This window comes from Megascapheus bottae, chromosome 7 (genome assembly GCF_031878675.1).
Source record: "Megascapheus bottae isolate mThoBot1 chromosome 7, mThoBot2.hap1, whole genome shotgun sequence".
Lineage (NCBI taxonomy): Eukaryota > Metazoa > Chordata > Mammalia > Rodentia > Geomyidae > Megascapheus > Megascapheus bottae.
Window position 1 is genome coordinate 41,797,140 of NC_143515.1, and position 17,998 is coordinate 41,815,137.

The 17,998-nt window shown below is 36.5% G+C and overlaps 1 protein-coding gene across 2 annotated transcripts in view; it reads left to right on the plus strand.

Annotated features, from left to right (window-relative positions):
* Usp34 (ubiquitin specific peptidase 34) overlaps positions 1–17,998 on the plus strand; it is a 206,822-nt gene that overhangs the window by 91,421 nt on the left and 97,403 nt on the right. For both annotated transcript variants that reach the window (XM_090336851.1, XM_090336852.1), the window contains exons 24-30: positions 540–639; positions 763–922; positions 5,075–5,201; positions 5,334–5,481; positions 13,032–13,132; positions 13,528–13,737; positions 16,171–16,296. In XM_090336851.1, coding sequence (XP_090192977.1) covers positions 540–639; positions 763–922; positions 5,075–5,201; positions 5,334–5,481; positions 13,032–13,132; positions 13,528–13,737; positions 16,171–16,296 — 972 coding nt within the window. The remainder of the gene's footprint in view (positions 1–539; positions 640–762; positions 923–5,074; positions 5,202–5,333; positions 5,482–13,031; positions 13,133–13,527; positions 13,738–16,170; positions 16,297–17,998) is intronic.

Sequence of the window (17,998 nt, forward strand, 5' to 3'; positions counted from 1 at the left end):
TTAGTTGTTTTATAAATAAATATATTTGAATCAGTATAATTGATTAAAAAATTCTTCATTAACTGAGGAAAATTTCAAGGCTTATCTTTACTTAATAGCTCTAGAAAATAAGAATTGCCTTTTTCTTTTTCTTCCTTTTTTCTTTTTTTTTTTTCCTTTTTTTGGTCTGTTGTGGAACTTGAACTCTGTGCCTGGGGGTTGTCCCGAGGTCTTCAGCTCAAGGCTTCTGCCCTTCCCCTTGAAGCACAGTTCCGTGTCTCATTTTTTGGTGGTTTATTAGTGGTGAGAGTCTAACGGACTTTTGTGCCCGATGTGGTTTTGAACCTCGATCCTCAGATCCCAGTCTCCTGTGTAGCTAGGATTACAGGTGTGAGCCACTGTGCCTAGCTTGAAATTGCCTTTTTCTATTTTGAAAAATATTATTTTTTGGTGGTTTTAACTTTTTTCATGATGGTTTGTAAGTTTGATACTCCAGTCTTTAGATTAGTTACATCATTTAACAAACAATTTAGAGATGACAACCTATTTTTCTTTCCTAGCTATGTGGTATGGACCAATTTTGGGGCATTGCTTTAAGAGCACAATCTGGTGATGTCAGTCGAGCAGCTATTCAGTATATTAACTCTTACTATATTAATGGTAAGTTGTTTGGAATTTTGTTCAATTGGTAATTTTATGTGAAGCTATTTTACTATAGTATACTTTGTTTTGTTTCCCTTAAATCAGTATAATTAACATAGTATGTAAACGTTTTGGTTTCAGGTAAGACAGGTTTGGAGAAGGAGCAAGAATTCATTAGTAAGTGCATGGAAAGTCTTATGATAGCTTCTAGCAGTCTTGAACAAGAATCACATTCAAGCCTCACAGTCATAGAAAGAGGATTACTTATGTTGAAGACACATTTGGAAGCTTTTAGGAGAAGGTAATTTTTTTTATACCATCTTATAAGAATGAATTTCCTCTTTCATTGTTTAATGTCTAAAATATATTGCTGAAAATAAAGTTTTTATTAAGGGGAAGTAGAAAGCATAATTACCAATACTAAAGGGTTAGTAATTGAGGTAATTTTTAATTCAGAATGTGTACCATTTCACTATAAATTGGCAATATTGTTTCTTAATAGATATTGCACAACTTTAAGTTACTAGACTCTGAAAAGATAAGCATGAATAAGAATTTTGGCACAGCATTCCCTCTTTAAGAAGATAACAAATTACCATTTGAAATGCCAGGAACACCATTACCAAAACAAGTTGCACTATACTCTCACCAACATCAAATAAATCTTTCATAGTTGAATCACGTTGAGTCATTTGTTTCATTTGCTGTTTTTTTTTCTCCCTGGACTAGGAGACAGTATTTTAATTTTGAATTTCCATTTACCATGGAAACATGACCAAAAAATTCTGTTAATGAATATCTGTATAATTAATTTAGACATACTCTGTGTAATACAGAAATAAAGCAAATTAACATTTATGAATATTTCAACTAAAATAAAAGGTGAGTAGTTTTAATTAAGAAATTCTGTTTGTTAAAAGTAATTAATTATGAGTAAATATAAAATACTAAGAACTGTGTTGAAAAATTGTTAAAATTAATAACTTCTTTCAACTTCAGATCTTAGGTTAATACTAAAGTCATGTAATTTATATTAATGTTTTACTTGAACTACCAGAAATACTGAATAAGATTTCTTACACATTCCTTATAAATAGTATACATAATTTGAAACATTTGAACATTGAAAAATTTTTTATTTCAAGTCATAGAAATTCTGCTTAAATGATAGTGTGATTATTAATTACTATTAGGAAACTTTTAATATATTTTCACAGAAACATCAAAGTTTCTTATACTTTCATCTCTTTAGAAAAATAAATGATACCTTACTTAAATTAGTAAAAACAATAAATATTCATTGTAAAATTCAGATATTCCATTAAGATAGATAATTTACATGTTTCTATGATTGCTCTCTTCCTATAAGAAATAATAGTTACTGTTAATGATGAACCATTTTTTAAGTTTTTTTGTATGTCAAAAATAAATCAAGATTGGAGTTTGTCCTCCTGGTAGGGTGTTTGCCTAGCATGCACGAATACCTGGGTTCAACTCCTCTGTGCCACATAAATTGAAAAAGCTAGGAGTGGTGCTGTGGCTCAAGTGGTAGAGCACTAGCCTTGTGGAAAGGCTATGGACATGCTTAGGCCCTGAGTCCAAGCTCCATGACTGGCTAAATAAATAAATAAAATGAGCCTTGTACAGTGTATTACTATAATATTTAACCTTGTGATAAATAATACATATACTTCTTTTAAAACTACAGTTGGCCAGGCACTGGTGGTTTATACCTGCAATCCTACTTGTTTAGGAGGCTGTGGTCTGAGGATCACCATTCTAGCCAGTTCAGACAGAGTCCCTGAAACTCTTATCTCCAGTTAACCAACAAAAAGTTGGAAATGGGTCTTTGGCTAAAGTTGTAGAATGCTAGCATTGAGAAGAGAAAAAGAAACAAGCCAGGCCGTGGTGGCTCATACCTGTAATCCTAGCTACTTAGCAGACTGAGATATGAGGATTGCGGTTGAAAGCCAGCCTGGGTACAAAAGTTTGTGAGAGTCTTATCTCTAATTAACCACCACGAAACTGGAAATGGCTCTGTGGCTCAAGCAGTAGAGCACTAGCCTTGGGCTGAAGAGGTCAGGGATAGCACCCAGGCCCAGAGTTCAAGCCCCACTACACAGACTGATATAACAAATCAATCCAGTGATTCAATCCAGTGATTTAATGAGTCAGAACACTCAAACCCTTTTTCATATATGTAAACCTTGTTTTAACCCATGAATTATCATCGTCATCATGAGAGAGAGGTGGGGGGGGCAGAAAGGGAGAAGGAGAGGGAGAAGGGGAGGGAGGGATACTAGGTTTTAAACTTAGGGCCTTATGTTTCCTAGTCAAGTATTTACCACTTGAGTCATGCCTATAACCCAGATTCTCCCGTATATACCACTCTAGTAGCTTGAATTATAAGCTCATGCCCCCACATCCTATATGAAAAGTTTTCATTATCTTCTGTGTGTGTGTGTGTGCACACGCGCGCGCCCACTAAAAATATGGTTATTTTATATGATACAAGTGGAACTAGAAAATACATAAAATTGAGCAGCAAAAACACCTAAGTGGTTGTTTAAAAGAAAGAATAGGCACTTTCATGTAAAATTTGTCTAGTATCATTGTATGGTATCAACTGCTTAATCTCCTTACTGTTACTCACTTAAAATTGCCTCTTAGTTATGAGCTGAAAATATAAAATATTATATGTGTGATTCTTCAAAGTGACTAATTTCTTAAAATATTTTAATTTTTTTTATTAGCATGTTAATTTTTATAGGAATTTCATTGTGATATGTCTATACATACATGTACTTCATTAAAATTCACCACGTCTATATTTCCAACCACCATTTTTGTGTGTGTACCATTCCTGCTTCTTGAATTCAGGGCTTGGACTCTGACCCTGAGCTGCTTTTTTCGAGGTGGGTGTTGTACTCCTTAGGCTACAGCTCCACTTCTGTCTTTTTTGTTTTTTGGGTGTTTTTTTTTTGTTGTTGTTTGTTTGTTTTTTTGCCAGTCCTGGGTCTTGAACTCAGGGCTTGAACACTTTTCTTGGGCTTTCTCAAGGCTAGTGCTCTTCCACTGGAGCCACAGCACCACTTCTGGCTTTTTCTATGTGTGTGGTGCCTACGTTTATGTTGAACCTGGGTCTTCGTGCATGCTAGGCAAGCACTCTACCACTAGGCCAAACTCCCAGTCCCCACTTCTGTTTTTTGTTTGTTTTTTGTACTTTAGTTTCATTGACTTTCCTGCCAAGGCTATTTTCAAACTGCGGTCCTTGTATCTTTGTCTCCTCAATAGCTAGGATTACAGGTGTGACCCATTGGCAGCTGACTTGTTTTTTCCCCCTTTTTAAACCGTTTTTCATTTATTTTCTTAACTATTAACTATTGCAGTATAAAGTACCACAACTTGGGAATGGGAAGTTTACTGCAGTCTGAAGAGTAGAGAACTGAGATGTCATATGATGGTTTTGATAGTCTTCCGGTGCCTTTCAACAAGAGTAAATTTTTGACATAAAATATCCCAGGTCAACCCTGGCCTTGAAATACCCAACAGAAAACCTTGTTTTGCTTAGTCATAGGAACAAAATATTGTGTTACTTATATGAAAGTCATATTTTCCCTCAGTGTCCCCTTTTACAGAGAAATGGTAAGTTAGTATCTTCCTTCCTGCCTCTTTTTCTTTGGACTATGTTTTTTTTGTTCATTTTACATTTTTACCAATAAGTCAAAGCCCAAATTTTAGAAGTGATTCATTTTATTGCTAGAGTGTATTTCCATCTCAGTGTCACCCTTCCTTAATTACCTCTTTAATATTTCTTAGTAAGCTTTTCCTTCGTGGTAATTTTTCTTGAGGACTATTTCTTAAACAGCTCTTAGTTGATTATGTGTTAGCTTTTTTTTTTTTTTTGGTGTTTTTTTTTTTTGTTGTTGTTTGTTTGTTTTTTTTTTTTTTTTTTTTTTTTTTTTTTGCTAGTCCTGGGTTTGAGCTCAGGGCCTGAGCACTGTCCTTGGAGTTTCTCAAGGCTAGAATTCTACCACTTGAGCCTCAGCACCACTTTCGGCTTTTTCTATATATGTAGTGCCAAGGAATCGAACCTGGGTCTTCGTGCATGCTAGGCAAGCACTTTAACCAGTAGGTCAAATTCTGGCCCCAGGTTTTTTTTTTTTTTTTTTTCCAATGCAATGAGTCTAAATAAAAATACAGTGTTTACAGAAGTGGTGCTGTGGCTCAACTGGTACAGCACTAACCTTGAGGTGAAGAGCTCAGGGATAATACCCAAGCCCAGAGTTCAAGCCCCATGACCAAAATAAATGAACAAATAAATAAATACAGTGCTTACATAGTAAATTGGTACATAGAACTCTAAACATTTCCAGCTTGTAAAACTTAAAAATCTGTGCAACATTAAAATGATTTTTGATAGTATTTTATTTGTGTTTTTGTCTTGTTTCAGGTTTGCATATCATCTGAGACAGTGGCAAATAGAAGGCACCGGTATTAGTAGTCATTTGAAAGCGCTCAGTGACAAACAGTCTTTGCCTTTAAGGGTTGTATGCCAGCCAGCTGGACTTCCTGATAAGGTGAGTAGAATATTAATTTCTAAATTGTTAACATCTCCAACTTCACATATTTGGTGGTTGGGCTTTTGTGGTTTGTTTTGAAATTTTAATTTAGTTTTAATATTTTAAAATTGATTGCATCTCATATTTCAGATGACTATTGAAATGTATCCTAGTGACCAGGTAGCAGATCTTAGGGCTGAAGTAACTCATTGGTATGAAAATTTACAGAAAGAACAAATAAATCAACAAGCTCAACTTCAGGAGTTTGGTCAAAGCAGCAGAAAGGCAGAGTTTCCTGGTAAGTCTGATCATTCAAATTTTGATTTAAAAATTTTTTTTATGTTGTTCAGCAGCTCTTTCAGTCCATTTTTTTTCCTGCTCTAATCAAATTCCTTATATGGGGTATTTTATAAATACCGGAAATTTATTTGTAATGATTTGGAGACTGGGAAATATTAGATCAAAGTGCCAAGAATCTGAGGAAGGCTGCTTTCTGCTACCAAGATGGCACCTTGGAAATTGCTCCTTATTGAAAAAGGTGGACAGTCAAAAGGAAAGCTAATACCACTATTAAATCTTTTTATGTGAGCTTCTTCACATTTGTGAGCTTCTTCAGGAGCTACAACTCCCAAGACCCAAAAGGTCCCACATTTCTAATGCTTTTGCTGTAAGGGGTTAAGTTTCAAAAAAAGTAAAAAGTTTACTCTCTATGAACTAACTGGACTTGCCTCTTCTGGTACTACTCATTTTCACATAGAAAAATTGCTGAAAGACTTCATAGATTGTTTATGAACAGTCATCTTTTCTAGGAAAATTTTTTTTATTATCTTCAAAAAGTGTATAAGGGAGTTATATCTCAACAAAGCAGTTTGAAATTTTATTTACTCTTGATAAGGTCATTCAAAACATTGTAAATTTATTTGATAATCATTTTGAAATATTTTGTAAATTTAGACTTGATGTACTTCTTTTACTCAAGTTTTTTTCTTTGCTGTTCTTTTTTTTTTTTTACCATATTTTATTGTTGCTTATTTCATAGCATATGTAAACAGTACAGTCTTAGGATATTTATTTTTTCATGTGGTCATAAAATATATATTAGGTCTCAAGGGTGGGGTGGTAGCATTGAGCTGAAGAGCTCAGGGACAGCGCCCAGGCCGAGTTCTAGCCCCATGACCCACTCAAAAAAGAAAAAAAAAAAAACACCATGAAAACTATTACTTTGTGTTTAAAAATTTTAGTGGTTTTAATAATAGGTTGAATACAAATTAAACATCTCTAACAGACAAATCTGAAATGTTTTTAGATTGGAACCATTTTGAGTGCCTGTGTGATATGTGCATAAGATTTTGAATGTTTTCATTGCGAATGCTCAGCTAATAAAGTCAGTGAAATATTCAAAACCAGAAATAAGGGGATAAAATGTTTATAGTTAGGTAGAGGTTTCTGAACCTGAACATATTTTCATAAGGGATTTCATATATATATTAATATATGTATATGTATATATACATATTTTGTGTATATATGTGTGTATAGATAGAGAGAGATGTATTACAATTCTTGCCAGGTGCTAGTGGGAGAGAGAGAGAGAGAAAGAGACAGAGAGAGAGAGAGAGAGAGAGGTATTACAATTCTTGCCAGGTGCTAGTGGCTCATGCCTATAATCCTAGCTTCGCAGGAGACTGAGATCAGAGAGGATCACAGGTTAAATCGAACCTGAGCAACAAAGTCCATGAGACTTTTAAAAAAATCTCCACTCAACCAGCAAAAATCAAGAAATAAGGGCTTTGACTCAAGTACTAGAACACTAACCTTGAGTAAAAATGCTCAGGGTCAATGTCTAGGCCCTAAGTTGAAGCTCCAAGGCTAGCACACACACAAAAATATTTAAAATATGCTTAACATTTTATTTACTTGCTTATATATATCTTTTAGTATATGTAAAGTTTCCTTCTTATTCCCATCTCTAAACTGTTTCCCTTTTCTTGAGATACAGTATTCCCATATATATTCTTCAAGAAATATTAAGATAAATAGCCTACGTATGTGGCATGTATGTATCCATTCATCCTTCTGTCTGTCTTTCCTATATAAACACAACTGGTAGCATCACTACTGGGTTCACAGCTATAATCTTAGATACTCAGGAGGCAGATCTGAGAATTGTGGTTTAGAACCAGTTGTGGGTAACATATCCATGACTGTTAATCTCCAGATAACTAGCACAGGGGAAGTGTGGCTTAAGTGGTAGAATGCCAGACTTGAGTGAAGAGGCACATGTGTGCACTCACACACACACACACACACGCGCGCGCGCACGCACACACTCACCATATTCATATTCTAGTCTTTGCTTTTACTGCTTAACATTTCATTAGAAAATTATTCCAGCTTAGTTACAGTAGCTTAGTTTTAGAAAGTTATTTCATTCACAGGGCAGACTGTGATTTTTTTTTTTTAACCTCTTCTTTATTAATGAACATTTAGCTTACTTCCATTCTTCTTTTCTTTTCTTTTTTGAGGTACTGGGCATTGAACCCAGGGCCTGTGTGTATTCTAGGTAAGTGCTTTACCACTGAGCTACAACTCCAGTTCTTTTTAAGCTTTATTTCTTCAGAAAAGGTTTCATGAAGTCATCTAGATTAGCCTCGAACTTGCATTTCAGTCCTTCTTTCTCTCCCTCTTAACTGGATTACTGTGGTGTGCCATCATATTTGACATACATTTTTTTTCTGTTATAAGTAGTGCTACAATGAGTCTGTAGGTGTAGAATTTCTGGCCAAAATTACCTGATTATGTTATGTTGAAGTGTGTGAAACTTACAGAGGAATGTATGAAATGAATAACAGCAAAATGAAAGTTCAAGTTCTTTCAACTCAGATGAAGAACTATAATACTAGTAAAACCTATGTGGGTATTTTTCCTTAGTAACAACCTTTCCCTTGCCCCTAAACATTATCTCAAGTTTTGGATTCATTTTTGGCAACTATACTCCTAGTAGATTGAGGTAAAGAGAAATGTAACACTATTATTTAAAAGATGACAGGAGATAAAAAGCTTGTAAGCTTTCCTAACTAGCTGATAAAGCTTTCTTTGATAAATATCAATGGGAAAGTTTTCAAGTAAAATTCGAGGTGTTCCTTAGGCCTGTAATACTGATAAAATTATGGAATATCAAACAGTAATAGTGTCAGAAGGTCCCTCTTTCCCTTTTTGAATCCCTCCATTCCTTTCCTTCCCTTTCTTCTTTTCCCTCCCCTCCCTCTCTCCTTCCCCTTCCCTTCCTGATTAACTTTGAAGTCAAATCAGATTTTCGTCTATAGGGTAAATATTTCCTATTTCAAACATAATAGGATATGGAGATGAGAACATTAAACTTATTAACACTCTGTTTTTAAAAAAAATTATGTTTTTAATTTTCTTTATTGCTATTATTTGGAACTCAGGGCCTGGGCTCTGTCCTGAGCTTTTTTCACTTAAGAATAGCACTCTAAGCCAGGTGTGCCTATAATCCTAGCTTCTCAGAAGACTGAGATCTAAGGATCATGGTTCACAGCTGGCCCAGGCACTAAAGACCCTGAGACTCTTACCTCTAATTTACCACTTGAAAACCAGAAGTGGTGCTGTGGCTCCTGGGGTAGGGCCATAGCCTTGACCTGAAGCACTCAGGGAGCACACTCAGGCCCTGGGGTAAGACGGTAGCCTTGAGTTCAAAAGCTTAGAGACAGTGCCCAGGCCCGGAGTTCAAGCCCCAAAACTGACAGAAAAAGAAAAGAATAGCACTCTACCTGATGAGTAACAGCTCTACTTTGGCTTTTTGATAATTTTATTAAAGATTGGAATCTTTCAGATTTTCCTGTCTGAGCATTCTTAAAATCTCTATCCTCAAATCTCAGCTTCCTGAGTAGCTAGGATTAACCATTAGTACCTGGCTTAATAAATAGCACTTTTTTTTTTTAAAAAATAAGACAGGCATGACTAGAACTATGGCTCCGATAGTAATGTTACCTGCCTAATAAGTATGTGGCCCTGAGTTCAAACTCCAGTACTGCAAAAAACAAAAAGAAAGCATAATGTGGACCAGGTTAATTTTAATTGTTGATGCTTTTCTGAAATGAAAAAAAAAATCCCACTATCATGGCAGCAGGGTTTTTCATTACGAAGGTTCTTATTTCTTTAAAAACACATATTTTACTGTGGAGTCTAGCACACAGCAATGACAGAGGTCTCTCTTTATCATCCTCCTAATGATGGCTTTTCACTCTTTCCTATATCTTGTTTCTAGTATCATTTTCTCAGTTTCTCCCCCCCCCCATTTAATCTCCTATAATGTAATTCAGTATCAACCAGAACTGGAGCTGTGGCTCAAAATGGTAGAACACTAACCTTAAGAAAAAAAAACCCCAGGGACAGTGCCCAGGCCCTGGGTTTAAGCCCTACAACAAACAAAACTAGATTGGAAGTAATTTTGTCTTAAAGTTTTGATATTATGATTCAGGAATCCATGATATTTTCTGATATTTTTAAACTTGTTTATCCTTTTTCTGATAGACTAATTACTCTTGTCCATACTGTAAGAAATTTTAGAGTCTGGCCCTATTTTAAAAAATTGTGGTTCTGGGGCCAGGAGTTTGGCCTAGTGGTTAAAGTGCTTGCCTAGCATGCATGAAGACCCGGGTTCGATTCCTCGGTACCACATACATAGAAAAAAGCCGGAAGTGGTGCTGAGGCTCAAGTGGTAGAGCTCTAACCTTGAGAAAGTCCAAGGACAGTGCTCAGGCCCTGAGCTCAAACCCAGGACTGGCAAAAAAAAAAAAATTGTGGTTCCTTTAATGCTGAGGTATTAATAGGGCCTTTTATTTTGGCAGCATGAGTCTTTCAATTTGGAAAAATGTTTTTGTACTGGTGATGTAGATATTTTGTATTTTCCTTCTGAACAGTATAATATTTTTATATAGTTTGATCTAATAATTCATCTACTAAGTATTTCTTTCCTATGTTTCATTACTAAGAAATTTAACTCAATTTTTCCTGAGAGTGTTTTTTTTTTCTTTTGCTTCCCTTAATGAAGTTGTTGATTTCTGTCATTAGTTCTTAATGTCTATGAATTGTTTTTGTATTTCTAGTCATCATACCTTTTTGAGGATATTGGTGGTGTTTTAATTGTTAAACCTTCCTTGTGCTTTATTTATTTATTTATTTAGCCAGCCCTGGAGCTTGGAGTCAGGGGGTGAGCACTGTCCTTGGACATTCCTCAAAGATAGCACTTTACCACTTGAGCCACAGCACCACTTTTGGCTTTTCTGTGTATGTGGTACCAAAGAATTGAACCCAGGTTTTCATGCATGCTAGCCAAGCACTTTACCACTACGTACCCCTGGCCCCAAATCTTCATTTTATGTGGTAGCATTTTTACATCATTTACATTTAATCTAATTACTTATTTTTTATTTCTTCTCTTTAATTTTACTATTTACTTACAATTTTTATTATCATTTTATGACAGTATATAGGTATGTTTCTATTTGATACTTGTTTTTTTCTAGTGAACTTTAGAACTTTATTTTCCTGTGATGAATTTTTCAAGCTTTTATTTGTCAGTTGTGGAACTTGAACTCTCGGTGTGGGTGCTGTTCCTGAACTCTTGACCTGGAGGCTACCACTATCCCTTGAGCCACAGCGCCACTTCTGATTAATTGGATATAAGAGTCTCATGGGTTTTGTAGTGCCTGGTTGAATGCCAGTCCTGGGGCTTGAACTCAGGGCCCTGAGTACTGCACTGTCCTTGGGCTTTCTCAGGGTTACCACTTGAGCTACAGCATCACTTCTGGCTTTTTTTATGTATGTGGTACCGAGGAATCAAACCTGGATTTTTGTGCATACTAAGCAAGCACTCTACCACTAGGCCGAACTCCAGGTCCTCATACTCAACCTTTTAATAATGGAGATGATATCTGAAACACTTCTTGTCTGGAGTGGCATTGAAGCACAGTCCTGAGCTCTCTACTTCCTGAGTAGGTAGGATTATTGGCTACATACTTAAGTATTAAAAGATAGAAAGTACTATGGTTTATTGTAAAATCTGGTTTGGCCATTGTAATGAACATCAACATGTTTTTATAGTCATGCAGGTTGCTATAGCAATATCCCATAAACTGAGTGCTTTATACATAATAGAAATTTAGGTTTCCTTGTGGAGGCTGAGACATCCAAGATAAAGGAAGTGGTAGATGCTATTGCTTATTGAAGGTCTGTTTTCTTGTAGAAGAAGACTTTTGAATATGACCTCACATGAATTAAGAAAGGAGTAGGCATACTTCCCTAGAGGTCTTTGATATGGACACTAATCCCATTCAACAAGGCAGTTCTTTCATGATCTTGTATCTGTGCAAAGGCTCCTCCTAGTATTATAACCAAGGTTAAAACATATGGCCAGATGTGGTACCTTAATTGTGTAATCTTGGCTGCTTGGGAGGCATTGTTGTTTAAAGTTTGCCAGGCCACAAAAAAAAGTTTTCAAGACTCTGTATCTTGACCAGTGACTACGAACAGTGGTGTATGCCTGTCATCTCAGTGATACTGGAAACCATAAAAGTGTAGTCCAGGCTAGCTCAAGTATAAAGTGATATCCTATCCAAAAATAACAAGTCCAAAAGGACTGAGTGGATCAACTGATAATGTGCCTGCATAGTAAGCACAAGATCTCAGTTGAAACCCCAGTAAAAAAAAAAAAATTCACATTCAGTTTGGGGGTACACAAATACTCAAACTATGATACATATCATGAACAATCTATCTTAAAAGAAGTGGAATTCAAAGTTATAAATAAACCACAAACTATCTGAGTTGACTTTTGAGAGCAGCTTACTGACTCAGATAAACCATCTTTTTATTGCTATTATTGTTGTGATTTTTTTGTAGTGCTGGGATTAAACTTGGGACATTATAATTGTTAGGCAAGTGATCAGTCAGTAAGCCACCCTGTTTGTTGTTGGTTATTTTAAGATAGGAGTTCTTTCCTGCAATAATGATTTCCTGGACCAAATAGCTTATTTTAGGCTTTCCAAAGTTGCTTCACTGACAAGGGAATACCACTACTATGTCCAGGTTACCTCCGTTAAGGTCCTCCCATCTGAGCATCCCACGTACTAGGTATGCCACTGTGCCTGCTAAGGGTTGAGAAGAGGGACTAGTGAACATTTCAGCTTAGGCTGATCTGAAACGGAGTCTTACCTTTCCACATAGATGGGATTATGTATATTGTCTTATCATTGATAATGATTACTAATATTTTCAGTACAAAGATCAGCAATGAAACATTTGATACATTTGGTTAGGTTAGCAAATAAAAAGTAGTACTTGGAAAATAATGGTAAAGGAATAATAGTTATACAGCAAGTATAATGAAGGGAAATTGATTTAAAAAAAAAAAAAAGGGGGACTGGGAGCCTGGCCTAGTGGTAGAGTGCTTGCCTATCATGCACGAGCACCCGGGTTCAATTCCTGGGTGCCACATACACAGAAAAAGCCGGAAGTGATGCTGTTCTTCAAGTGGTAGAGCACTAGCCTTGAGAAAACTCAAGGCCAGTGTCCAGGCCCTGAGTTCAAGCCCCATGACTGGCCAAAAAAAAAAAAAATACTAGAGAATATTCATTTAGAACATGTTTTTTCCCCCTATTAACTATGACGTGTGTGTGTATTAGTACTATATCCACTTGCATCAAGTATAATACTTTTTAAAAATTATCCTTAAGGTTACTATACATAAGGTTTTTGTTCTAGCTATCTTGTTAGCAAATAAATTATCTCATAAAAAATTGGCTTCCTTTTTCTATTATTTTTAAGGTGGCCTCATGGGACCTGTCAGGATGATTTCATCTGGACATGAGTTAACAACAGATTATGATGAAAAAGCACTTCATGAGCTTGGTTTTAAGGATATGCAGGTACATAAATTATAGTTTAGTTTTAATTATTTGTCAATGATTTAATAGTCAAAAGTATTTAAAACACAGTTCTTATTGCTTATATTAAATTTTTTTAATTTTTATTTTTTTTCTTGCTAGTGCTTGGGCTTGAACTCAAGGCCTGGGCACTGTCCCTCAGCTTCTTTTACTTAAGGCCAGCATTCTACCACTTGAGCCACAGCACCATTTCTGGTTTTTTTCTGTGTCTGTGATATGAGAAACTGAACCCAGGGCTTCATGCATGCTAGATAGGCACTCTACCTCTAAGCCACATTCCCAGCCCTTTACATTAAATTTTTAAGGGAGGTTTTGTTGTTATCTTGATGTGTAACTTTTTCCTTCTATTTCTCCTTTTAAAAAAAATATTTTCTTAGATGGTGTTTGTATCTTTGGGTGCACCAAGGAGAGAACGAAAAGGAGAAGGTGTTCAACTGCCTGCATCTTGCTTGCCACCCCCTCAAAAGGACAACATTCCAATGCTTTTGCTATTACAAGAGCCTCATTTGACTACTCTATTTGATTTACTAGAAATGCTTGCAACATTCAAACCTCCTTCAGGAAAAGTGGCAGTGGATGATAGTGAGGTGACTGTTAGATTTCTTTTCCATAAAATCTTGTCACATCTCTGTATTGAGAGAAAAATAATGTTCTTAGGAATGGCTTTAATAGAAAGTGTAGGAACCAGATTGATTATTGATGAACTATATGCTTAATATGATCCAGACATACTATTTTTAGTTTTTGTTTTGTGTATGTGTGCCTGTCCTGGGCCTTCAACTCAGTTGTGGGTGCTGTCCCACTTGATCTTTAGCAGATTGGATTTAGTTGCTTTTGTTTTATTAAACACTATTTTGTTCAAGGTTTTTCTGTGTAAGCCAATGCTAGTCCTGAACTTATGATCCTCCTGACTCAGCTTTCTGAGTTCATATATCACCATATATCAGGAATGAGTTGACAGTGCCCTAGAATTGGATGGTGACAGTGGAAAAAAAGTGAGTAGCAGGCAGAAACAAAGTTACTGGGTGGCAGAAGGAGAAGAGGAGGAGGAGGAGGAAGAAACAAGGATTCAAGAAGGGAGACTTAGAAATGGTATTGGGTTTGTTGTTATTTTGTCCATTATGGGGCTTGAACTCTGGGCACTGTCTGTGGACTTCTTTTGCTTAAAGCTGGTGTTGTACTACTTTGAACCACAGCTCTACTTCTGATTTTTAGATGGTTAATTAGAGATAAGAGTCTCATGGACTTTCCTGACTGGTCTGGCTTTGAATGGTGATCCTCAGATCTCAGTCTGGAGTAGCTAGCATTGTAGGCCTGAATAGTACTGGTTTTCTGAATGAAAAACTTAAGGTGAATTCAATTTGAGATAAAGTATGAATGCTTTAGGGCTGTTACTTGATCTCAGAAGAGATGCTTTGAAGTAGACTTGTGAATTAGAAGTATAAAGAAGTTTTTTTGTTGTTGTTTGGTCATTGTTACATTTTGTTTTGAAATAAGACCTCATTATTGTAGCTCAGGCTTTTCTTTAATTTGTAACCTTGCCTAGACCTTCCAAATGCTAGGCTCACTGGCATGCTCCAACACACCTGGTTAGAAATGATTTTCTTTTTTTGACCAGTCCTGGGACTTGAACTCAGGGCCTGAAAACTGTCCCAAAGCCTCTTGGCTCAGGGCTGGCATTTTACCACTTGAACCACAGTGCCACTTCCAGTGTTTTCGGAATCATTTTTAGAGATAAGAGTCTCATGGATTTTTCTGCCTGGGCTGGCTTCAAACTGTAGTCCTCAGATCTCAGCCTCTGGAGTAGCTAGTATTACAAGCTTGAGCCATCAGCCACCCGGCTTAATTATTTTCAATCCATTATCTTTTTTTTTTCTTTTTGTATACATACTGAAACAGTCCCACTATGAGTGTCTCACATATTCTTGCTTAGTTTTTTCTCTGAAGGCTGTTATTCTACCATTTGGATCTCACCTCTGCTTCCAACTTTAAATTGGAGATAAGAGTCTCACGAACTTTTCTTTTTCTTCATGGGCAGGCTTCAAATCATGATCCTCAGATTTCAGCCTCCTGAAGCTAGGATACTTGTGAGCCACCAGTACCTGCTATTTTTGAAAATGTCTTTAAAAATTACTTACCTTAGATCTTGTTCTTTCCCATATCTTGTCTAATAAATGATAATCTAAGAGTACTTGGTAGATAATGTAGTGGCGTATCCATAGTTTTCCTTGGTATGCTACTGTTTACTTTAAAAATGTTCACTGGGGGCAGAGAGTTTGGCCTAGTGGTAGAGTGCTTGCCTAGCATTCATGGAGACTCAGGTTCAATTCCTTGCTACCACATACATAGAAAAAAAGCTGCAAATGGAGTTAGGGCTCAAGTGGTAGAGCTCTAGCCTTGAGAAAACCTAAGGACAGTGCTCAGGTCCCGAGTTCAAGCCCCAGGACTGGCAAAAACAAGAAACAAAAACCACCAAATTGTTTACTGATTTCCCATGTTTCTTTGTTTTGTTCATTCATGGATACAGTTACTGATTCCTCTTACCTACTTATTTCTCTTGGGATACCTTTTGTTCATGTGGAATAATAAGTGGTACCCATCAACATTTCCTGATATATTTTTATGCCACAAAAACTAAACTGTTTCATGTTAGCATTGTGTTGATAAATTAGATGTCGTTCATGCCTGTAATACTATGTCCATGAAGTCTGAGTTACAGAGGATTATGGTTTTGAGGCTAGCACAAGTATAACGATATATATGTATATCATTTGAGCCTTAGCACCACCTCCGGCTTTTCCTCTCCCTCTCCCTCTCCCTCATCCCTCTCCCTCATCCGTCTCCCTCTCCCTCATCCCTCATCCCTCATCCCTCTCCCTCCCCCTCTGCATTTTATGTGACACATAGCAAATTTTAGATACCTAAAGAGTTGGACTAGAAAATTAACAATTTGATAATTTTTATGCAAAAAATTAACTTTTTCATGATCTATATTGATAATGCAATTCTTATTTGTATAGAGCTTAAGATGTGAGGAACTTCATCTTCATGCAGAAAATCTATCTAGGCGTGTCTGGGAGCTGCTGATGCTTCTTCCTACATGTCCTAATATGTTGATGGCCTTCCAAAATATCTCAGATGAACAGGTGAGTTTGCAAAATTTTCCTACTGCATTGAAGAAAGTTAATAGTTTTTGTTCCTACTGGCAGTATATGAAATCATTTGGATGACTTATATTGTCAGTGAATTTGGAGGTAATGATAACCTATTGTAATTTGTTTAGTGAACTTGGTTGGTTCACATAAGTTAATTGCATCGCAAAGCATTTGGTTTTGTTTGTTTTGTTTTGTGCCAGTCCTGGGGCTTGAACTCAGGGCCTGGGCACTGCCCTTGAACACATTTTTTTCTCAAGGTTAGGACTCTGTCACTTGAACCACAGCACCACTTCGGGTTTTCTCAGTGTATGTGGCTTCAAGGAATTGAACCCAGGGCTTCATGCATTGTAGGCAAGCACACTACCAGTAAGTGAGGCTCCTAGCCCCTTAGTTTTATTTTTTTGTGTTTTGTTCAAATCCCAGGAGTTGAACTCAGTGTCTAGGCACTGTCCTAGAGCTTTTGTGCTCAAACTACCACTCCACTTGAGCCTTAGCTTAACTTGTAGCTTTTTTTTTTTTACATTTAATTGACAATAAAAATTTGATGAGTTTCCCTGGCTGGGCTGGATTTGAACTGAGATCCCCAGATCTTACCTCCTGAGTAGCTAGGATTACAGGTATGAGCCACCAGCACCAGGCAAGGGTATTTTTTTTTTTTTTTATTTTCCATTAAAAATAAGGATTTGCAGTGCCTTTAGTGTGGCCCAGTGGTAGAGTGCTTACCTAGCATGAAAGAAGCCTTGGGTTCCATTCTTTGGTACCACACACACAGAAATAGCCAGAAGTGATACTGTGGCTCAAGTGGTAGAGTGTTAGCCTTAGGAAAGCTTAAGGATAGTGCCCAGGCCTGAGTTCAAGCACCTAGACTGGCAAAAAAAAAAAAAAAGTAGCAATTTGCCTTTACAGTAGTAATTTTTTGTAATTATGTTTGTTTCGTTGTTGTTGTTGTAGTTGTTGTTGTTGTTGGCTATAGGGCTTGGGCACTGCCCCCAGAGTTCTCAACCACTTTTGACTGTTTTGGGTTAATTGAAGATTAGAGTTTCACGGACTTTGCTGCCCAGGCTAGCTTTAAACTGTGATCCTTAGGTCTCATGCCTTCTAAGTAAATGGGATTACAGTTGTGAGCCACTAGCACCCAGCTTATATTTTGAATATTGTTTTTGACATAAGAAGTAATATGTAGATAAAAACACCTTTTGGTGGAGTGCTTATTAGGTGCATCATGTACAAGTTGACTGAAGTCTGGGAAAATTAGTTAAGAATTTAGTGTCTCCAAACAAGATGATTTGGTGGGGAGGGTAGGGGAGGGAAAAGAGGACAAAAGCATGAGAAAGGGTATCAAGATTCAAGAAGTAATGCACCTATTACCTGATAAATGTAACTATAACCTCTCTCTATACATTATCCTGACAATAAAACAAAATTAAAATAGTATTCTTTACTATGATCCCTTTACATATTGTAAGTTTTTTGGTCCTTTTGTAAAAATGCTTTTTAATTTTTTTTTTCTAGTCTTGGGGCTTGCACTCAGATCTCAATTCAATGTCAGCTGGAGTAGGAAAGTCTTAGATTTTTATCTTCAATTAACCAACAAGAAGTTGGAAGTAGAAATATTGGATCTTATTAAGGCTTGTTGTTAGTGCCAAGTATAGTGTTTAAACATGCTTTAAAATAATTCCTGTGTTAATTTCCT